Source organism: Crocodylus porosus, unplaced genomic scaffold (genome assembly GCF_001723895.1).
Source record: "Crocodylus porosus isolate Cpor-Errol unplaced genomic scaffold, CroPor_comp1, whole genome shotgun sequence".
Classification (NCBI taxonomy): domain Eukaryota; kingdom Metazoa; phylum Chordata; order Crocodylia; family Crocodylidae; genus Crocodylus; species Crocodylus porosus.
The window spans coordinates 2,210,336-2,233,858 of record NW_017728886.1 but is presented as its reverse complement, the minus strand read 5'-3'; the positions used below and the strand labels follow the sequence as shown (position 1 = coordinate 2,233,858).

At 44.7% G+C, this 23,523-nt stretch overlaps 1 protein-coding gene across 4 annotated transcripts in view; it reads right to left on the bottom strand.

The window, feature by feature from the left end:
* Nucleotides 1–23,523, bottom strand: part of ADCYAP1R1 (ADCYAP receptor type I) — a 156,360-nt gene that overhangs the window by 30,993 nt on the left and 101,844 nt on the right. For all 4 annotated transcript variants that reach the window (XM_019529130.1, XM_019529138.1, XM_019529148.1 and 1 more), the window contains exons 4-10: nt 20,305–20,340; nt 18,654–18,754; nt 17,416–17,513; nt 13,083–13,215; nt 10,297–10,450; nt 4,899–4,959; nt 1,219–1,288 (exon numbers count right to left, since the gene is read on the bottom strand). In XM_019529130.1, coding sequence (XP_019384675.1) covers nt 1,219–1,288; nt 4,899–4,959; nt 10,297–10,450; nt 13,083–13,215; nt 17,416–17,513; nt 18,654–18,754; nt 20,305–20,340 — 653 coding nt within the window. The remainder of the gene's footprint in view (nt 1–1,218; nt 1,289–4,898; nt 4,960–10,296; nt 10,451–13,082; nt 13,216–17,415; nt 17,514–18,653; nt 18,755–20,304; nt 20,341–23,523) is intronic.

Here is a 23,523-nt window from a genome sequence, read left to right as displayed (position 1 = left end):
GCAAGAAACACAATTTTATTTATGCCAAAAGAAAGTTTTTCATGGGGGGGAAAAAAACAACCATGAAACAGAATAACATGGACAACTTTCAAATGTACCTTTTCCAATGAGTTTTTTTTTTTAAATTATCCTTCAAAATTGAACCATTTTGGAGAAGTATATCCATTTTTATGAATAGGTATTTTTGGACCCAAATAAATGTGGTAGAAACATTGCAACCAGCATTACTCAGTGCATCACCTTGGTAGTGCCCATCATTGGATGCCTTGGCCACGAATCAGGATTCTCTCTTTATTGAAAACCCCAAGAGAGGAGGGTGGGAGGACTGTAACTACCCCATCCCCCTAGCATCTGATTAAGCTGTTGCCTATGCAAGCTCATGCCCTTCTGGACCAGCTTGTCTCTAAGGTGCCACCCTGTCCTGCTTTCTGCCTGACTGCAAACTAACACAGCTAACCCCGTCTCCCCTAAAGTGAAACCTCGGAGTGACAGCATGACCTTGTGGTTTTATTTTATACACCTTTGCATTCATTATTATTTTGGGGCTGCCCTATTCTCTGAATGTGTTTGCACATACCTGGATCTCAGAAGAGACATCAGACAAGGGCAGCAAGTTTAACCCCATATCCTGGCTTCAGATATGGTTCCTGTTAATTTGACAACTTAAGGCCAAAACTGACCAGTAGATCATTTTGTCTGACCTCCTGCATATCAGCCAAGCACAGGGCAGAGTGGAGGAGGGTTGTTACAGCATCCAACAGTACCAGCGACCTCGGGACGACGGATCTAACCCACATATCGCAGGCCATCTCAGTTCATGCAGTTTCCTCCATACAGAGCCCAGTAATTCAGGTTTAATTAAATTAAATGTTCCAGCAAGATATCAAATCTGGACTTTGAGGCATGAAGAGATGGAGGATTCACCACTTCCCTTCTGCTAACTTGTTGTAGCGAGTATTTATTTATAAAGGAGATGTACATGGCTGACTATTTGCAGATAGAATACAGACACTGATACAAAGGTGTTTGCAAAGCTTGGGAAGAGGGCTAGCTGGGCACACGTAGGGTGAAGAACAGCAGATCCTTTTCAGTTTCTTCAGGTATGGAAAAAATACCTCTTCCCTGGCTATATGATAATTTGACGTGTCCTTAGCTAACATTCAGTTCTAGCTTATATATGGAATCCTGGAGAAAGTTCTCCTCTGAAATGGCACTTACCATTATTGATCCGACCACAGGACCCTTGATGACCCACCACAAGGCTGTGTTATCATTCATGTCCCAGCAGCTAAAATAATGAAGAAGAAAACCGGGGTAGAGGTAAGAGAGAGAAAACAAAAAGATGCAAATAGAAGAACCAGCAAACTGATGCTTTTTTTTTCCCCTTGGGGAGTCTATCATAAGGGGAAAAGAAAGTCTTGAAACTCAGCCATAGGACTTGGAGCCCAGAAAGCATGTCACAGAAACACACATCCTGCAAAGCCATAGCTAAGGTACTTCAGGCAAGATCCTACCCAGTCTCTAAGTGGCCCCCCTTAGGTGACATCACACCTAAAACGTGGGTGTCCTTGGCCAAGCAGAGGAAGACTAAGCCAAAGTGTAAGCTTAGGCTTCCTGGACAAACCTAGGCAATTATAAATGGTGACTCCCACTGTTAAGTTCCTCATCAAGGAGGTGGATTCATGTCCAGGTGCCCACAGAGAAGCATCATAAAGAGAATGAGCTTTTAGAGGCTGGGTGCTCAACCCTGTCTGAAAATCAAGCTCTTTTAAAGGCGCCTGAAATGGAGCCCCCAAATCACTGGTGCTGTTAAAAAACTGGACATCCCAAATTACCTAAAACCATTGGTCACTTTTTGAAAATCCTGGCTTATAAGCCTCAATCCCATCCCCTGCCAGGATCTTGCATAGCTGAGTCTTACTGTCAAGGCCTGTGGGCAGGGCCGGTCCAAGGGGAATTGGTGCCCTAGGCAAACTGTGTACCTTGGCACCCCCACCACTTCCAATACAGAGGAAAATAAGAAGTCTAGAATGAACTTTTACATGTACTTATTCGATGTTCAAAACAATAGGACAATAAAAACAAAAATTCATTGTTTCACACGTTTCATTAACCCTAACACAATTATACTGAAAAAAATCTACTAGAATTTATTATAATACATGTACAATTAAAACAAAATTCTCATGAAGATGTGTGGAAAAAAATAGAGCTTTGCTTTTCATGCTTTCAGTTTCTGTTATATAGAATGATGGTCCTGTTGTTTTGTCCTGCATATAATTTTGGCACCCCCTCCAAATTTTGGCACCCAAAGTGACTACCTAGTTCGTGTAATGGTTGGACTGGCTCTGCCTGTGAGGAGAACATAGGCATGGATTAACAGTAATTTGAAGTATTCATGTGTGTCATTCTGGGGCTAAGTTCATTCATATACAAATAACGTGCCAAAATGTATATTAGGTAAGAGCACTTTGGTCCAACTCTGGTGATCCCTGCAGAATGGGAGGGATGGAAGAAATATCAACAGGTCTCCCTCTTAGCAGCAAATACTATATATAGACCAAATTAGAATTAAAAAATGAATGCAAAAGCAGCAAGAGTGCAAATAGCACCTCGAAGGCCACACTACCATGGAAGTCTGATTCTTCCTTGGATCAAAATAGAAGACGTGTTGCTACCATTGTGATTTCTAACCTCAGTTACCATGGGGTAAATCTGGAATCATGTCATAGACTTCAATAGTATTACTGTATTTACAGACACCAGATTTTACTTCCACAGAGCCAATGCACTTGTCCCCTTAAATGGATGTGAATCGGGAGTCGAAATCATTGGAGCCTTGCCAGTTTTGTATGGGGCTAAGTGAGAGGCCATTCAAATTGATCCCTTAGCTGCTTAAATGGGACCGAGGTGGATTTCAGCTGCCCACATCCCAAACAGCGATTCAAAATGTCTCTGGACCAGCAGCCAGAAATATCATTAAGTACCTGAATTCCTTAGTCTCTACATTCATTCATCCATTCTGGCCTGCAATGTTCCCTAGGCATCAGTGCCAGGGCTTCTGTGCCTGCCTAAACTCTTTGGGAATTCAAATTGCTGCTGAGAGGCATTGAAGCTTTGCCTGGGTCCTTGGAGAGGCCTCTACTGGTAGGCCCAAAAGGTTTCCTGCACTTTAACAGCACTGAATTCAGCAGAAAGACAGCGAAGGCAGGAGTGCCCAATAGCCTAGTGGTTAACAGACTTGCCCAGGAAATGGGACATGGGGTTCTAGGCCCTCTCCACCTTGAGATGCTTTGAACCCACTTCTTCCACTTTGTAAGAGCGGGACATAACCACTAGGCTATAAAACTGGTGAGCTGAGCATATTCTCTACCCTTCCTATGGAAGCTGGGCCACTGGAAACCCAAGACGACAAGAGCCCTGGGGCCAGAAAGAGGGCAAGGAAGAGACAGCTGGGGTGCAGCCAAGTGGTTATGGCAGTCTTCTGGGAGGGAGAAGGAGTTTGGTTACCACCACCTAGCGTCTACCTTTGGAAACCATTAGGGAGGTTATCTGCAGATCAGAGACTAGGCAATGTGAATTGCAAGTGAACGGGCAGCATCTATTCAGTGCCACTACACTTGAGAGGGGCAGGAGGGCAGATACAATGGTACTTAGTCTTTCTAGAGTTAGTTAGCTATTTCTACTTTTTTCTGTATCACCATTTGGAAGTGCCTACTGCTCCCTCTTCTCTATGCAGAACTGCCAAATTGCCCTTAGACACCTCCACCATCTCTTTGCTACCCATGTGGAGATCCTAAATGTCTAAACCTACTCAAGCAGGAAACCTACTACTTGGCCATGGCAGCACTTGCATGGTGGCACTTCAGGAACCCCTTTGAACATAGGTGACTGGTAGGGAGGGCATGTGGCCCCCTGACAGGGCTGTCCCCACTGGTGGGGTCTGCAGGTGCTCACCAGCCCCGTCCCCACCTTTTATTCCACTGGTGGCATCTGTGGGTGCTCACCAGTCCTGTCCCAGCCGCCAGTGCTGCCAGTGGTGTCCATGGGTGCTTGCCAGTCCTGTCTCCACTGCCGCCGCCAGCTCCTGCGGGTGTCCCCCCACACTCAGGAGGCACCAGCCGCCCGTGCCTTTGAACCCTGGCCCTACAGCCTTTACATTTCAATTCTTTTCCTTTCTGTCTGTTTTTTCCCTGCTCTGTAATTCCTGAAACATTTTCAGACTCTCACTGGCTTCCCCCTGAGTCCCAGAACAATGCTTGCTGATTTTGAAAAAGTAGCCAGTGAGTGGCTCAGCTAGAATCGACCTAAACACACTGCATATTAATCAGCTTCTCTAACAAAAAGACAACCCAGGTTTTCCCTCCTGTGAGACAGTTTCCCCTAAAACAAGGACTGCATGGACTCCCAAGAGAAATTACATGCATTTTGAACCAAAGCTACAATCATAATCGTGGCGCAACAGGGGTGTCTAGCTTGTTCAGCATGGAAATCAGTGATTTAATTTGTTTTAATGTCAAAATAGAATAATGGGCCAAAGCAACACAATCCTCAATGGAAAGAAGGGGTTTTTAGTAGGAGGGGAAAATGTGACAGATGCCCAGGCCAAGCACCTCCAGTCTTTAGGGAAGTTAACATCAGATTTTCAGAGATGCTCAGTGCCTGCAGAGTTCCCTCACTGAAATGAGGGAGCAATGTTTAAGATGTTATCATATCTACTTTGGCACCTCAAAAGGCAGCCGGCTGTACATATTCAAGTTTGCCCCTAGGCTAAGCACTGAATTAGCAACAAAAAACAGAACAGAAACCAGTCCCCATCCCCACCCTGCTCCCATTTCTTGTCCGCCCTTTGTTTTAACAGTAAATGCAAACAGGAGACCACGGACAGTGGTACCTACCCGTTGTCGTCAAAGTGAAGGCGCAGCACAGCCCAGACAGTGACACAAATTGTAGGCGTGCCTGCAAAAGACAAGGCGGAGTGATTGCTATACGGTTATTCGTTTCTGCTTTAATTTACACATCCGTCACCGATCCCTTCAAATGCAGACATTTTCTCCTCTGAGGTTTCATGCCCTAAGGTTTACAGCCATCTATGACTTGCAGGCCACATCTAGCCCACGGAGACATTGGATTTAGCTTTCTGCATGCATTGGCAGGGACTTCTCCCATGTTGCAGCGGGGAGAAGATGTGGCCGTGGGGGCTTCCCTCAAGCCACAGCGGGAAGCAGCAGGTGACAGGTCCTAGCAGCCCCCCACCTCTGACCTGAGCTGGGTCATTCTGGCCCACAGCCTGAAAAGGCTGGCAACTCCTGGCTACTAGGAAAATTAATGCAACTATTAATACAGCAAGACACTAGAGTTTACAATCAAATTGCTACCAAGAGGAAGCCAGGACTCTTCATGCTGCAAGCAATTATCTTGAGAAGAATTTCAATTCCAAATCGAAAGACGGTAAGTTGACCCCAGGGAGATTGCATGGATGTAAATGGCAACCAAAAGGGCTCTGCGTTATTGTAGAGTGATGTTAGACTCAGCAATATGAAGAGCTCACCCTTCACCGAACAGGAGACCTTGGGGAAACTGAGGCACTCCCTTCAGTCGAAGTAGTGCTTTGGTACAGCAATCGTTACACAGCTGTACTTGGCATGCTTTAAGGAAAGGGACCAGGCTTTTATGTGGGGCAAATAAGGTGGACCCAACCTAGGGCTGTCCAAATAACTAATTTGCAAGTTCCTATAAGAACCAAAAAGTCAGGGGAAAAGGTTAACTTGGGGCAGCAAAAATGACATTTTTTTCAGTTATCTGCTAAAAAACTAAACACAAGCACCAAGCAAAGAAAACCCTATATGATTGTAAGCAAAACATTTCATTCTCTGATTTTTTTGAACCCTTTCCAATATTTGGATGAAATTTATATGAAGTAAAAATCTTTAACATTTCACTTAAAAAGCATGGGAAAGAAACAGACTTTATTTTTCGGATTCTTTTTCTGGCTGAAATAATTCAGTGAGAATGCACACACATTTTTGGTCAACTTAAACCTGCATTTTTTTTGGCAAGGAAAATAGCTGAGTGACAAGATTTGCCAACCTCTAATCCATCACTGCTAGAAAGATAAAAGACATGGAGGGGAAAAAAGATGTAGATAACCCTTGGGTGTAGCAGCGAGTAAGACTGTCACAAGTTGACAGCAGCAATTATATTTCATACATTTTGTAAAATTGTGTTGGTGCCACATTAATTAAATCAGTAGAATTAATTTGCTCAGGTGAGTCACTATCAAACCTTACACTGCAGCTGTTACAAAAGAAAATATCCTTTCAATAACCTTTTCAGATGAGTGAAACTCAGCTCTTTAAAACAGGAGGAAAAACAGATATTTTGAACAGAAATATTTTCAATAGAAAATGAAATTAAATAGGAACAAAAATAAATGTTCCAGAGAGAAATGGAGGGGAAATAAAGCCTACTGAATGTCAATCTATTTTTAATAGTCTCTCTCATACTTAGGAAAGACCAAGGTCTTTGTGTGCTTAATAGATGTTCAAAAAAAAAAAGGAATATTTGATGTGGCTGTAAGCATAAGAATATCTAATGGGTATGATGATCATCTTTAACTTGCAATGAAACAGATAAGGAGCAACTCTAATAAAAAGGCAGTGGTATTACAGTGATGAAAAAGAAGCAGGAGGTTAGAATCAAAAGCAAACACACCTCAAACAGCACTTATCCAAACAGCCTCGCACCCAGGACAAGTGTGTAGGGCCCTCTGCAATAAAGGTACACACACATGCAGGCATATATGTGCACACACACTCCTTTGCTATAAATCAAAAATGGTTCAGAAAAGTTAAGTTATTTTCTATAACCCTTTTTAACTGCATATGAACTGCCAGTTCTGGGTGAGACAAAGAGGATGAAACTATTGTTAAAAAAAAGCTATCCTCGCAGCTCTGATCAGTCAGAGGAGTTATAAGGTATGTCATAAGGACGTGGGATCTCCCCTAAAAGGATCGGCCTAGTTTTGCATACGTAAGGGCATGACTAGCCCAGGTAAGCACGGACATTTATCATTTTAATGAATTATATGCTAAATGCTGACAATGCATCAGCTTAGACAGAAGAAAAGACCAAAGTCCTGCAGACTACTGAGCTATCTTTGCAAATCTCCAAGCACTCAACTCCTTCACAGGCTGCTCTCAGCACCTGGAAGTATGGAAACCGCATACAGGCTTTTCTTAGTGAAACAAAATACTGAAGCCATACTCCAACTTGAATGCTTCCTGCCAGGTCTAAATATGCTCAGCATGAACTGAAATAAATAGGAACTGTAGACTTTTCCATCTCAGGATATAACTAACTTAACTCATAGGTTATTCCCTGCTAATCATGAATGCTGTGGATATGACCTAGTCTGTTATACTTATAAGTAGGCTAGATACAATGAATACAAAAATATTCACTTGAGACAGGAAACTCTCTTATGACTATGGGATCGACTGGTTTCAAATGTCATTCTTATTGACATGGATTGGAAAGGCCTTTGTCAGTGTAGACGTAAGCTTTCTTGTGTTTCATTCATGTTTAACAACGTATGCAGATGCATCTACAAAAATGAAAATCATGTACATGAAACAGGCAAAGACCCAAGTCTCAATGACAGCTACTGGGATCGGCAGAACCTCACTGGCTGCATCCCCTAAGCGGGAACATGTGTTTTCCCAGGGGCAAACAGCAGCGGCACCTTGTCCCTGGGGAATGCCCATGCCAAGCACGCTCCAGCTCTTACCCTGGGTGGGGTAGGGGAGACTGGGGCCAGCAAACGTGCTGGTCCCAGAAGCCTTACCTGGGGTCCTGGGAGCCTCAAGGAGCTGCAGCTGCAGCGCTCCTGCCGTGGGGAGTCTGGCTGGCAGCTGGAGTGTGGCTCCGGCTGGCCAGGTTCCAGTTTTGGGGGGCATATGTTGCAGCCTCTGTGTTGCCCCATTTTTTGGTGTGTGTTTTTTTTGGCCAAGGGATCTCCTGCATGTGCTGCATGTGGCTGGGGTTTGAATTACACCCCGGCTCTTCAGGGGAGTCTGTGGAGGCGGCAGCCGGAAGGAGCTGGGAGGCTCCAAATAAGTTCTTCTCTCATGGTTCAGAAGCTCTACAGCCTAGCATTGAAGGGCACGTGTAGATGAAACCGGGGCCCTAAATTAAAGTGGTGGATTTAAAAAAACACCGCTTCAATTCAGGGCTGATTAAACCCCCGTGACATGCACACACCTTACCTGCCCCTCTGGCAGGGAGGGAAGGGCGAGCTGCCGGTGGGTGGAGCGGTCCCCGGGCTGCGGGGAGGGGCTGGTGCTTCCCTCCACATCAGTGGCACACCCCACCCCTCCGCCCAGGCAGCACCCACCCACAGACACCCAGCTTGGGCGGTCCCAGGGGACACCACAGCCACGGAGGGAAGCACCAGGCCTTCGTGCAGCTCAGGCAGGCTCTAGGTGGGGGGAAAAAAAAGATCCGGCTTTCCGCTTTTCTTGGGTGGAGCTGCTTTCCCGGGCTGCTGCCAGGCTGCCTGCAGGGCTTCTTGCAGAGCCGTGGAGCTGCACGGAGCCCGGTGCTTCGCTCCACGGCCATAGGGGCAGCAAACTAAAACTCCTTGCAGGAGTTTTTTTAGTTTGTTGTGCCCCAAGTCATTGCCTTTGTCCTTGTCTTCGTCCTTGTTCATCATTCTTCGTCCTTGTTTCTCTTCCCATTTTTCACCATTTCCAGCATTTAATATTCATAGTAGGAACTTCTCATAACTGTGGTCTGTTATGAACCCCTAGGCACTAACATAACTCAAATAACAAGAATGGGAGCCATTCACATTTATTAATATTTCATTGTTGCATTTTTTTAAATTTACAAGGCATTACTTTCATTTCCGGTCTGTCTTGAAGCTGAATTTCATTTAACAGAAGTCCGATACTGAGCTTAACCTTGAGAGTCTATGTTTTAAACCTCATACATGCACTTTCAATGAAAGGTCTCTGTTTTTGGCCTGCCACCTGGGCTCATTAGTTAAAATGTCAGACATATACCATTTGCATGAAGAAACAACAGGAATAAATCTAGCTCTGAAAGTTTCACATCTACATAACTGCATAAATTATCATCATGGGGTCCTACTCTCTAAAGAACATCATTTTCCCTCACCAATATAACCAGTTCCTGTTTACCTAGCCATTGCCTGACTTTCATTTATTCTGAGTAGGTCTCACTTGGACACGTTTTCAGTGTTTTCAGCCTAGCTGTCATCTGTGAGCAACAAATGAAACCACAGGGAATAGCCCAGAGTTGGTATTTCTGATTTGTTTAATCATGAAACTTCCTCTGACATTAAGAATACTTCTTGCAAAGTGAAATGCTCCAAGGGGGACCATGAGTTTGCTGGTCCTGCTTTCAATTCACGTCTGGCTAGACCTGGAGACAATAACCCACTTAATCTATAATAGCAGTGCTGAAATTTGCAATCCCAGTGGGAGAAACCCTATTGTTTTCTACATTGCTTAGTCCATATAAAATGGAGACGTTGGGCTATTTTGTTTATTAGGTAAAAATCTTGCTGATGACCAAAAACAGCCATCTTGATTTGCTCAAAAAAAGGAGGAGGATCCCTGGGGCATTCTCCAGAACATCATATGCCAGGCCAATGAGCAATACAGATGAGCTCAAAAGGCAGTCCCGTCTATTCCAACTTCTGCAAAGCAAGATTATTTCCATGCAAGGACTTTCTCTCGTCCTTGCAAGGACTTTCTGAAAGGACGGATTTGCTCCTCTCAGGATGCATGGCCCCCCGACACACACACATGGAAAACAAAGACATGCTAGGGATTGGAGCAGATAACCTGAAATACTATGGGGAGAACTCTTATTTCACCCAGTAGAAAACCTAAGTACAGCTTGCAACCGTCTCTAATTTATCCAAGTCAAGTGTAAGAGCAATTTGATTGCCCCCTTTGAGCATCTATGTGCCCCCATTATAGGAATAGGGAGGTGTCTGCCTGTCTCCAGAGGGGGACCCTATTTCTATAACGGGGCACTTGTGCACCCAGTAGAGTAATACAATCACTCCTACATTTTCAGTGGGTAACTCCGAGTTGGTCACAAGCTGCACTTCAGTCATCCATTAGGTGAAGTGGGATTCTGCCCTGCATGGGCTCTTCTTTGATTATGCTCATCTTCTCTTCTCAGTCAATTCCTTAGTTCAAGCAACCCTTTCACATGGTGCTAGAGGAATAAGCAAACCCACCCATAACAATTTTTACCTACCCCAGCCAATGATGGTGTACCAGTAGAAATATCTCCTTTCTGGAAAAAAAGTCTCCACCAGCAAGGTGAAAAGATACAGTCCCTCGATGAACAGCCAGAAATAATTAGACATGACACAATAGTGGAAAAAGACCATCACCGCCTTGCACTCCACCTGCAGGAAACAAACACAAATAACATTGCTTCATTCGTGCTTCACTGAGGGTTGACAACTGGATGCACAGCTGTGTCTTGAAATACTCCAATGAAAACTAAAACAATCTTTTCTTTTATAATAATCAAATCTAAAACAATCATGAAAAAGCTTAAAGATTGCAGCTCTAAAAGCAGAGAGAGCACATTTTAGCAGTCGTGAGATGTTTTGAGAACGTCTCCAGATAGCACAAGAGCCTCTACTGCTAGTCGGGGGTGGGGGATGGCGGCAGGTCAACAATGGCTGCTAATCGGTAGACTGCGATTCCCCGAGCCTTAAGGTCAGACAAGGAAAAAAAAAAAAAAAGTTCTGTATAAGGAAGAAATTTAAACAGAATTGAGAGTGTGCAAGGCCCTGAGATTGCAAGGAGGATGTATCCTGCTGTGCAAAATTCAGAATTTCATTTCTTGGCAATTTATCGGAGCTGTCACTCACTGTCAGAGACTGAAAAGTGAGGATAATGGTAAAGTGATTTACTAGACAAAGGCATACCAGCTTTTATTAATATATGGAGGGAAGAACAAAGTAGACAAAGCTTCAGACCCATTTGGACAAGCACTGAGAGAGTGCTGAACCCTCTACCGATGCCCTGAATAGGACATCCTTGTCTTTCCAATGTCACATCCCAAGGCAATGCCATAAGCATTGCCACATTGATCACCTGCAAAGTTATTCCCATGCCATAGTACCATGGAATAACCCAACAAACTAGAAGCCCGTTTTTGCGACCTGGCAGGGAAGGAGAGATCCAGTGGCTTCTCTTCCATCCAGTGGACAGGTCCCTCAGGTGGTATACATCGGGAAAAGTACAGTCACTTCAAGAGAGTTATGCCAACTGTAGACCTGGCCCCCAGAATGGTAATTTGAACTATTTCTGATTCCCAGACATCTCAAACCAGTAAGCCAAAGTATTAAGTTTGAACACTGATACAGATACAGATAAACGTGAAAAAAAAAAAATGTGGCCCAAGCTTAAACTCTGAAGGCTACTGACTTCAAACTACTTTTTGGTGAGGGCAGTCTATCCCTTCTGTTGACTGGCTATTTGTTCCAACCCCTTTCCATTCACTTCCTTAACAATCACTGCAGTTCAGGCTCGTTTCACTAGCCTTCATGTTTCCTTTGTCCTTCATTCCTGCCTCTCTCCATTTCCCCATAGTTCTCATGGATTTCTAGGGGCGGAAGGGACCTATTAAATCAACGAGTCTGACCCCCTGCTCTGGGCAAGAAAGAGCACTGGGGTCAAGTAACCCCTGCCAGGTGCTTGTCTAAACTCCTTTTGAACACCTCCAAGGTAGGGGAAAGCACCACCTCCCTCGGAAGCCCGTTCCATATTTTGCAAAAGGTTAAACTGTTTAAACCAGGAGGGACCAACCTTTCCGCCGGGCACATCCCCAACTCGCTCTGAACACTCCTTGAGCACCACCTCAAGACCTTTCCCTCTGCTTCCTGTCCTGTTGATCTGCTTTTTGTTCCCTGCCCTGCTCTTCCTCCTCCTCCCTGCCGGCCCTGCCATCTGCTGCTCTGCTTCCCGCCCCATCCACTCTTTCCCTCAATCTCCTCCCTTCTTTTTCAGTGGCTCCCTGTCTGCCTTCTTTAGGTATATCCACACTGGCTCTACGGTGCTATCAGAAGACTGCTGCTGAAAAACAAGCCCACCCACTCCAAACCCAAACAGTGGTGGCAAAGACCTTCTGGGCATGCCAGCTACTGATACTCTAAAGCATGGTGGAGATGAAAAATATTGCTTTCTTCCCAGGTTTGTGGCACAGACTCATAGGAAAGTAGGTTGGAAAGGACCTTAAAAGGTCATCTAGTCAAGACCTGTTGAAGCCTTTATCAAACGTCCCCGAGTCTCCTCTTCTCCAGACAAAACAGTCCTAGTTCTATCAACTTTTTTATCAAAAGTCATGTTTCCCAGGCCTCTAATACTTTCCGTTCCTCTCTGGTGGACTTTTTCTCAATCTATCGACCTTGTTCTTGAAAAGAAAGATGTGGAAGAGAGGCAAGGGTGGGGGGCGAGGATTGGGTTTTTTGGTGAGAACAGTGTGGAGCTGTGTACACGTAACTTCTCTTTACTCCATCCCAGCCTATCACGTCTGCGCATGCAGTATGGCCGTGAGAATAAATGTGACCAAAAACTGTTCAGTAAACACAAAAAGACAAGATGTGATGTTAATAACAACTCTACCATGATCAAACCACCACCACTTTTGTCACTCTGCTAGAAGTCAGATCCCTTTTCCACTATATTGTCTCTCGTTGCCTAAGAACTCAGAGAAATGGATATAAAACATATATAAAACATAGGACTTTATGACCCTCAGCTAAAGAGGTCACTAAAGTCCTAAAGTCCTATGTTTTATCTATGTTGTATATATGTTTTATCTATTCAGATCATAAGCTCTTTCTGATACAGAACTCAAATATTCCTTACCATGAATTTATACAGAGCTGAAAACAAAGGGCTGAAATCTCAGTTCAGGATTTCAAGGGTGACTGTAGTACAAACATCCAATAAACTTCATCTTTTTTTATGGGAAAAAATATATTTATATCAAGAAAAAAAATGCTCCTGCCTTTTTTCACTTACAGTAGAGATAAAGCAGTGGCTGCTATCCTGCTCGGCATACAGAACCCCGTCTTTAATGAAGACTGATATTGCTCGCAGAATAAATGAGACAAAGAGATTCATGTGGATGAAGTTGCGGGTACAGTGAAGCTTCCTTGAAAGAAAAGATAGAAAGAAAAAATATATATGTTTTCTTTCCTGATATTAAAACACTCCTGACTGTGCCTTCTAATAGCTGCAATAACAGTAATGTCTAGGAAAACAGGAGCCAGTGCAACAGTGATCCCAACCAATCCAACAACTTTGAAAATGACTCCTTACTTAGCTAACTGAGGATTACTTGGGCAATTTTTACACCTATTAAGCTCTTGGGCCAAATATCACATGGGAATGAATTCCACTGGCTAAAATATACATATTTCTTCTCTACATAAGACTTTTCAATGCATTTTTTCTAATATTTATACAGCTTTTCTACTCAATAGGGCTGTGCCAAACAGCACTATTTCGTTTCAACTTCCGTTTCACCATTTCGCTGGGACAGTGTTTTGTTTCGAGTTTTGTTTCGTTTCGAAGCACCATTCTGTTTCTTTTTGTCGCAACTGTTTCGCCTATAGGCTATAATGGGGAAGCACGAAACTGCCTATAACTTTGTCATTTTGGGACAGATTTAATGAAAACAGCAGCCACGGTAGCCCCTGCTGAGGCCGTGAAGCCTGCTAAGTTTCAAGGAGATAGGTGCAGGGGTTTCTGGGAAGCTGCACCTTGAGCTGCTGACAAGCAAAACGTGTGTGTGTGTGTGTGTGTGTGTGTGTGTGTGTGTGTGTGTGTGTGTGTGTGTGTGAGTGTGAGAGAGAGAGAGAGAGAGAGAGAGAGAGACAGAAGGTGCAGTGAGGTGAAAACAGCAGGCGTGGTAGCCTCGTCTGAGGCCATGAAGTCTGCCAGACATCAAGGAGATAGGCGCAGGGGTTAGCGAGGTTCAGTGCTTGTTTGAATTTACAAACCTTTTTTCACAGACGAGCCTATGAACTTCACTTCACCAGCCTCCTAGGTACAGAAACACATGGCCTCACTATAGACAGTGGTATTCTGGCACACTTCAACCTGACGGACATCTGGCTCCCCAGGTTCCTCTGCACTTTTACCTGTGCTGCTACATCCCCCTTCCCCCTACCCCAACCTGTCCCTCACCCTCTGATGCCTCCATTTCCATTTTCAATGACTGGCTTTCTTGCCTGCATTGCATGCCAGCCCCTGGCTTCTTTACTATTCCTTCCATCCAGGAACAGCACACACACCCCCCCCAACTGCAGGTGCTTCCTCAGCCTGGCAAAGGGGTTTTCAGCCCAAAAGCTGGCATCCCAGGCAGCTAAGCTGAGCTCACCTGGAGCCTCACAACTCCACTGCATGTAGGACCTGCCCCAGCCAGGAACGTTGATCCCCTGGAAGTTCTCCGTTTGGTTCTCCAGTTCTCTCACTAGGGGGATCACCTGGCTAAGGAGGGCATCGGCACCACTGAGGCTCTTGGTGGCCTCGAGGAAGGGCACATTGCCCCCCTTGATGCTCCAGTGGAAGTAGCCTGCCACTCTCCTGCATTTTGAAATGAGCTTACTGGTGGTGCTGGCGCCATCGCCAGAAGCCCTGTCCCCTTCCTAGGCATCCCTGACTACGAGGTGGAAATTCCTCACGCCACACAGTGGACGCCAACAAAGTTGGCATCATGGACTGCCTCAATCATATTGGCCCCATTGTCGGTGATCATAAACCCATGGGTGAGCGCGCCCTGCTCAATGAGCCACCCCTGCACTAAGCGGTTCATGGCCCCCATGATCTCTGTTACCGTGTGGGACTCATCCATCACCTTGGCTTGAAGGAGAGCCCACCGATGGCCTGACTGGTCACACCAAGTGCCCTGTGAGGGAGTGGTAGGTGTGATCTCCACCCCAGCTACTTCAGATGTCTGAGGTGAAGCGTAAGGCCACTTGTGGACCTGCCTTGCACAGCTCCTCCCTCAAGTGCTCCCTACATGCCTCATACAGGGAGGGCACCACCATTCTGATGAAGGTGGTGCATGTGGGCACTTGGTAGGATGGGGCCATGAGCACCATGAGCTGCCTGAACCCTGGCTGCTCAACTAAGCAGAAGGGCAAGCCATTGACAGCAAGCATCTCCCCAGTGCCCTGGGTAATCTCACTTGCCCTGCAATGAGCCCCCATTTTTGTCTGCCTTTCCCTCACTGTTCCAGGGTGCCTGCCTCTGCTTTGCAGGGATGGGGGTTTTGGAAAGAGAGGGGGACTTCCCTTTAGGCATGCTCCCATTGGTGCCAGGCTGAGGAGCAAGGGCAAGGGAGTGGTGCCTGTGGAGATGCATCAGCATCCCCGTGGTGCTCATGTCTTCTGTTCCCTTGCCCCAGCTGGTTTTGGCTTGGCAGTGCAGGCAGATAGCATATGTGGGGTCATCTGCCAGCTCAAAATGATCCCAAACCACGCTACCCACTTGCTTCTTGGGTGCAGGTGTATGTGTGGATGCTGCACTTTCCTCCTCTTCAACAGGCAGAGGCACAGCAAGAGGAGGAGTGGACTCAGCTGAGCCACTTGCCTCCACCTCTATATCAGCCTCCTCTGAAGTGCCTTATGGAGAAAGAGACCTGGCTCCAGTAGAAACTTGAGGGCAGTGGGACACAAATGTAGACAATTCCCCCACCATCCCCAGAATTTCCCTTGCTAGGGCACTGAGATCCAGCTCCAGCTCTTCCTCTGGCACTGGAAGGCTCAGCATGGGAAGTGAAATGGGAGTGGAGGAGCCTGTCATGCTGCTGCTTGTTGTCACGGTGGTGGTAGTGGGGGTTATGGCTGGTGCTCTTGGAGGGGATGCAGTCTCAGGCACAGGCAGTGGCACTGCTCCCCTCTCCTTGCTGCCTGTACAACTAGTGGAAGCCTCATGACTGCTTGTTGTAGCAAAAAGGCTGCATCTCAGTTTGGGGAGGGTGGGAAACCTACAGCTTTCCCTCTAACCCCTCTTCCGCCCCTCCCTGAAGTCTTGCCAGCTGCCTTTCCAGCACGCTTCATGGTGTGTTTCATAGTGTCCTGTCTTTGCCTTGGTGTGCTGGAAAATCTGTCTCTTTTTCTGTAATGTTATCTATCCGATTTATGTAAGATATGTAGATAATTGAATGTGTGTGCACCTAGGTAATGTATGTATGTTTGCATGTATGTATGTAAGTAATAAATAAAATATCAGTATATAAATGGATGTATGTGTTTTCTTATATAAATTCTATATTATAATATGCAATGTAATTATGCTGTGCTTCCCTGCACAGTGAATGGCATGCACACTGTGAGAGAAAGCACAGATTTGAAAAAAATCAAAATAGATTAAACAACAAGAGGATTTTGGAGGAGGAATAATTTGAAAGGGATCAATCAGTGAATATAATAATAAAATAAAAGTGTATAAAAAGAAAGCAAAAAGTATTACTGAATCCCACTTGCTAGGCTAGCAAGTAGGAAATGAATGGTAGCCCTTGTTGTCTAACACTGCTGAGCTTCCAGAAGACAGCTGAAGGCAGAAAGCAACTCAGTTCAAACAAAGCTGCTTTTTATGCTGTTTTTCCATGCTTCCCCTAGAGCACTGGAACTGGAAGGGACCTCATGGAAGGATCACAGTCACTGGCCAGCTACACAGTCAATATGACAGCAGTCCTTCGGCCCCCTTCCCCCTCTGTCTCCTTACTTTCTGTTTCCCTTCAGGCAAGCCCAGCTTCAGCTTTGAAACTCCAAACATTTTGAAACTTTCAAAACATTTCAACTGCCCTTGTTTCGTTTCGAGGCTGTTCTGAAGCCCTTAGTTTCATTTCTATACATCTGTGCTGGCCCCAGCAGCCTTACCTGAGGTTCTGGGGGCCAGGGATGCTGCAGTCATGGCACTCTTGCATCTGGGAGCCTGGCTGGCAGCCAGAGCATCGCTGTGGGGGGCCAGTCTCTAGTTTTGGGTGGCATACACTGAAGCTGTATGCCCCACTTTTTTCCACCTGAGTATTTTTGACCCCAGTATCTCCCAGAATCAAACTCCTCTCCTTCCCCCACCCCCCATGCTACAAGACATCAGTGCAGGAAGTGCCTGAATGGGTGGTGTATGGAACTATAGATGGTAGATGGGTCTGCAGTGTCACGTACTGCGTGGCTGCACTCATCTGGATGCAGCCTGATTCTAAAACAAGCACATCATCCTGCGCATCATCCTATTTTTGTCACTGCTTAGGTAAAAGATTGGAGGGAGTGGGGGAGGGGATGGGCCTTGGTCTCTTTTCCTATGCCTACAAACAGATCACCACTCATTCACAGCAACTCACCTGAAACGACATAGGACAACCATCGCCATGGTGAGGGAAACAAGGGAAGTGCTATATCCAACTGTGTACAGGGCCTTCACAGACAGGTAGTAGTAGTCCTTGAGAAGAAAACACCATGTAGTCATAAACATCACCTTCACTCTTGGGCCAGGATCTGGCTGACTTAACTCACAGGATTAACTCCAGTCATGCCAGACTTCAGTGCCATAAACAGGTTTTGGTTCTTACAGTGTTTGCTAAAGTTTCCCTTTATGTTTTACTATGTATTGTCACTGCCTATGGTACAACCTGAGCTGGCACTGCATTACAGAACTGACGGTTAGGGTAACGGTTGAACTCTTATCGTTGCATTGACTACTCCATATCTATCCCAAAGTCAGAAAGGATTACATTAAGGACAGACTGAGTGTGTCTACACATGCATTTATGGCAGCTTAAATTTACTGAGCAGTAAGTTACTGTGCAGGAAGTGGAAATAGGCTGGCATCTATACGTGCAGATGACCTGGAACTAAATTTAGTCCCAGGTCAGAGCAGCCTGCCATGTGCTCCTGTGGCCACCAGCGGGAGCCCCAGCCCCTGGCCACATGACTGCTAGGTCTTGGGACTATTTTTAGTCCCAAATTGAAGCCAGAGCTGGCTGCCAGCACTTGGGACTAACTTTAGTCCCAAACTGAAGCCAGGAGAGGTGGCCAGCCAGGAGTCCTGGGGCGGGGCCTACGCTAGCTCCCCAGTGGCTGGGCAGACCCAGAAGGGCAGACTCCTGGGTTACTGTGCAGTAATGCATCTACATGTGCATTATTGTGCAGTAAATAGTCAGGCATAAATTTGATACCTGCACGTGCAGGCATCAAATTTACACTCAAGTCAGTGTAAGTCACCATATTTACACCATAGTATGGGCATATACATCTAGACGTGCACTCATATTGCGCAGTAATTTCAGTTATTGTACAGTAGATGCACTTGTGTAGACATGCCCCCTATGAACTCCTTGCTTAATTGGTGAGGATTCATTAGTGCATATAAGAACTATGTGCTATATGAGTTATAAGCTTACAGAAAAACCCATAGTATAACAGAATATAAGGAAAACCTCACATGCTACTCTTCTGAGCTTGCATTTATATATGTGAATTATTTCACTTGGATCACCATTCAGTGGCTTCAGACTGGACTCACAGCAAACACAGGCATGCTATGTCATTAACCTGTGTTTAGCATTAAGCTATTTCCTACCTGGTTTATAGGCTCGGTGAAATTCTCATCAAAGCAGGCATCGTAGTAATGAGGGAAGGGTTCAGACCAACCATCTTCTGTGCAATTTCTGCTGATGTCCCCTATATTAAGTATCATAGCAAAGTTACAGAGTATGATGTTGTCAAATCTAACCAAAGAACATGCCTTCCTTGGAGCGTTGCCATATGATAGGTGGCTTGGGTGTTGCAATTTATGCTCTAACTGGTTCAGAAGGCTGAAATTACGGGAATGTTGTAAACAGAGCCTCTGTTGCCAGTGACAATAACTGGCATACTCATTTCCGTATACGGTTATTCAGGATGCTCTATCAGCTCATGGCTTTTTTGAGAGCTTATGTCCAAACTCTCCAACCTGTCTGAAAAGCTTGAGGCCTGTTGGTGAATGCATCACGTTCTTGTTGGAGCCAAACCTGGGCAATGCTTTTGTTTTATTGAGCCGTTACAGTTACTTCTGCTCTGACTCTACCTGTTTGACTGTCTTGCTTTTGCATTCGCACTCAGCGGTTACAGTTTTAGAGCCACTTTGTTAAGGCGCACATGGTGTAAATGGCACTGACCTTATTTTTAATCATGTCTTCATCCCTAAATGGAGCCGAACGTGTGTGTAATCACTTCACTCTCTTAGGAGTCCTGTGCTACTTTGAGAATTTCCAGAATTCATACTTTCACAACAGTTCGGAGTTTTCCAGATAAACTTCCCACAAATCAAAGAATCAGGATTTTTTTTTACTGCTTTCCTACTACTGTTAAGGTAGTAAATAAGAATTATAATGATAGCTTTGTCAGACTGTAGTAGTCACCAACTGATATATAAATGCTCCTCATATTGCTCCAGGTAACACACTACTAAGTGTGTTTTTTCAATAATTAGAATTGATCAGAAACATAACATCCAGCTGGCAGGAAAAGAAGCCTGGTTTTTTCTTTTTGGAATAGGATTTAAACAATAAAAAACATAATTTTCCTTACCTAGAGGAGACTGGACTTTGGTTTCCAAGAGGGCAAAATCACCTATTAAACCAGAGATATGGTCCTTCCCTGTCCTAGTATCCATGGAAATCAGTCAACAGATGCCAACTGATTTCTATGGTCTTGGAATAAGGCCCAAACTTGATTTTACCTTTGAGAAAGGGTGTAATTGTAAATATGGATTCACCTGATAGCTTCTATGATAGACACACCTACGCTGAAGTTACATACACAGCAAGAATAAAACGGAGCTAAGGTTGAGAGTGTATCTCAGCATTGTAAAATAGACAACATTAGAGGGATACTGCAATAATCCCCAAAATAAAGGACTGGCAAGCCAAGAAATAATGAGCTAAGATAAAACGTAAAAGAAATATGAAGGCATAAAATCCAACGATTACATCACCCAAACAACCTTAACTTCTGCCTGGTAGGATACAATACAATGCCACAAGGTTTTGAATAAAACACTTTAAATGATGTATTCACAGATTATTTTTAAGTGCTTTGAAGTTATATTAGATATTATTGCTTATAATAATAGCTAGTATCTAACTTAGATTTTAGTGTGACATTGTAGCGTGTACTCCAGCATCCTAGAGAGAGATAAGCCAGAAGCAAAGAGATATAAAAAAGGAGGAGACAACAGAGCTGTTTCTCACCTGTGTGTGTTTGCCCCATGTTATCCACTTCCCAACCTGAAGAAAAGAAATACATAACATAGATGACTATTTTAACTTACCAAGTGATTTTTTTCCCCCCTCTATCCAGGAAACGTAAGTGACAGTCACTGGAAAGAAATGTCCAGGTACCTAATCAAAACAATACTTGCAAGGGAGGCAATGCAGAGGGGAAAGAAATAGAGATACTTGTAATACTGCTCAGTAGCTCTGTGTGCTGTTCTGTTCCCAGAAGGGGATGGTAAATAAGGGAGACAAAGCTGGGACTCGAGATATGTGGACACCTATCCCTTGCTTTATATGCAACTAATTTCAGTAAGAAGGCCCTTGCTAGAGGCACGTCTGCACAGCGAAGGTACCCCAAGGCAAATCAGCCTGTAATTTGGCTCTTCGGCCCAAGCTCCCCTTGTGGGCATTCCCAGCATGCAATAAGTGCAACATGGACTACTCCAGCTAGAAAAGCACCACATACTGACTGCCCACCGTGAGCGGCATCAAGACGAGTTAGTACAGAACTGGGAGTGCACCAGAAACACACACCCGGGTTTATGTTCTTCAGTGATTTCTCCAGCTGGGTAGGGCCAGAGGTAACAATATGCAGCTTATGGATTCGGTTTGATATTATGAACTCTCTGTAAATGGTTAAACTCTAGGGACCGTTCTCATTGTATTCTAACCATGAGGGGCTACACTGCCACCTGAAGATCCAGCTGCTTGCTAAAAATCTTTCAGTTCAGTTCATTTTCTAGGAGGCAGGACAGCAACCGACTCCACTAAGGTTTTGTGAGGGTCTTTCAGTCACTGGGATAGATGAAAGCCAGGATACCTACTGATGGGGTGGGGGTATGTATACAACATTCACATGCATATGTATAGATAATGAAAGAAAGGCCTCCTAACTACTCAGCTTCCTTAATGACGTACTGCTAAGGTTTGGAGCCTGGAATCCATGCCAAAGGGCACGCATGATTTGCAGATGAGACAGACAGGCAAACTGACCAATCACAGCAATTCCCAAAAGTCTGTGGATACATCTGAGGTCATAATCATATTGGTCTACAGGCAGAAGGAATTGGAAGTCTTGGCAGAGGTGATATCTTTTATTAGGCCAATTGGATATTTGCAAACCAATTCTTTATTTGCAAGCTTTCGGGTGCATACACCCTTCTTCAGGCACAGGAGAACACAATTTTACAATCTTGTCAGGTATCCAGGTTGTAGCCGTATTGGTCTAGAGCATTGGTTCTCAAACTTATATTTTTCGTGGACCACTTGAAAATTGCTGAGGGTCTCAGTGGACCACTCAAACTTTTTTTTTTTTTGTTCTACAAATCAAAGCACATAACTGGCATTTTACTATCAGTAGCCTTACCTTCCTAATGCAATGGATGTGCCTGTTTTTTTTTCCTGGGAAGTCAGGTATAATGTTTGTCAGCTTCAGCCTTAGACCACCTTTCTGCGGACCACCCGAATGGAGTTAGCAGACCAGTGGTGATCCGCAGACCACAGTTTGAGAACTTCTGGTCTAGAGCAGGGGTGACCAGCCTGCGGCTCCAGAGCCACATGCGGCTCTTCAGAAGTTAATTTGGAAGCTGATCACCGTGTGCTTGTCAAGGAGACTCATATTAACTTTTGAGAGATAGATAGATAGATTTTATCTAGATAGATAGATAGATAGATCTCTCTCTCTCTCTCTATATATATATATATAGTTGCAAATATCTAGTTGGTCTAATAAAAGATACCACCTCTGCCATGAGTTTTGATTCATTTTACAAACTTGGCATTCTCCTATGCCTAAAGAAGGGCGAGTATGCCCGAAAGCTTGCAGATAAAGATTTTGATTTTTTGTGTGCAAATATCTAGTTGGTCTCAATCAGATGAAAGGTGAAGCCACACGGTGGCAGTGTTGAACCTGAGAAGAAGACAAACCACAGTGCTGTGTTCTTTATAGTGTCTGGACATGTTCTGTCACTGCTCTGCTGGTCAAATATAACCAGTCAAATAAAAAGAAGCCAACAATATTTTATCTACCCGTTGCAGGTTAAATGTTGGGATTTATTGTATCAAAATGCCCTCTGACCGTGCAATGCTAATTCCAAGGATAAAATGCAAGTATTAATGACAGAACCTGTCATGTTCCAGAAGATCTTTTATACACAGTTAAATGGTGAGAGATGCTGAGAAATGTCTCCTGATTTTGCTGAAAGAGGAGAGAGAAGCACCCAAGGACAGAAATCATGCATAGGTCCTTTTCAGCAGAAAAGAATAGGAATCCAGCAGTTATGTTTTCATAGTTTCATAGTTGTTAGGGGCTGGAAGGGACCTTACAGATCATCAGGTCCAGCCCCCATACACTTGGGCAGGATAGATGGCTGGGATCAGATGACCCCAGCAAGAATTTTTAGGATAACATGATTTTTCTTATTGCTGTGATTCTTCTAACGAAGTCAATTTTCAAAGCAAGTAAAAGGTCTTCTATGTGAAGATCCCGCTGTGAATAGCGGTCCAGGGAAACAAGCAGACAGCCAGCAGCAAACCTAAGGCTAAGCTTTGTGCACTGTGCATCCTCCTGCTCCTCCCCATTCACATCCATCTCAGGCAAGTTGGGCTGCGTGATTTGTTTGCATACATGTATTCAACATCAAATGTGTTGATTCAATTCACTAGTGACTTGGGGGGACTAATATTGAAAATTGTGAGCAGAATACCAACGCAATCACTGGCTTCTATGGAAGAGTCGAACTTCCGTTCCTTCACTTGTTATTGTGTGTGCGCGCGCGCGCGTGCACATGCACGCGTGCATGCATGCATGAAAATATTTTCAAATACTGGTTACATCGCAAATACTGGGGCTGGTTTGCCAACGTTTTGCACTGTCCAAATTCACTAAATGATTTATTTGGCAAATACTATTGGAACTGCTCTTATAATAAGAATTATTAAATATATGAAAGAGACCCAAGAGCACAGTTCAGATCACACTGCTATTAATAGGAACCCTGCTATACCTGGTATTGGGAACAGGATCAGATGCCCAGCTTGAGTGCTTTGTTGATCACTTAGGTCCCAAACCAACCCTCGCTGACATCAGCAGGAAAACTTGTATAGGAACTACCACACTGGATCAGACTCGCAGCCTAGGTAGTCCAGATTCCTGTCTCCAGCAATGCTCAGGATCATCATTTCATAGTCCAACTC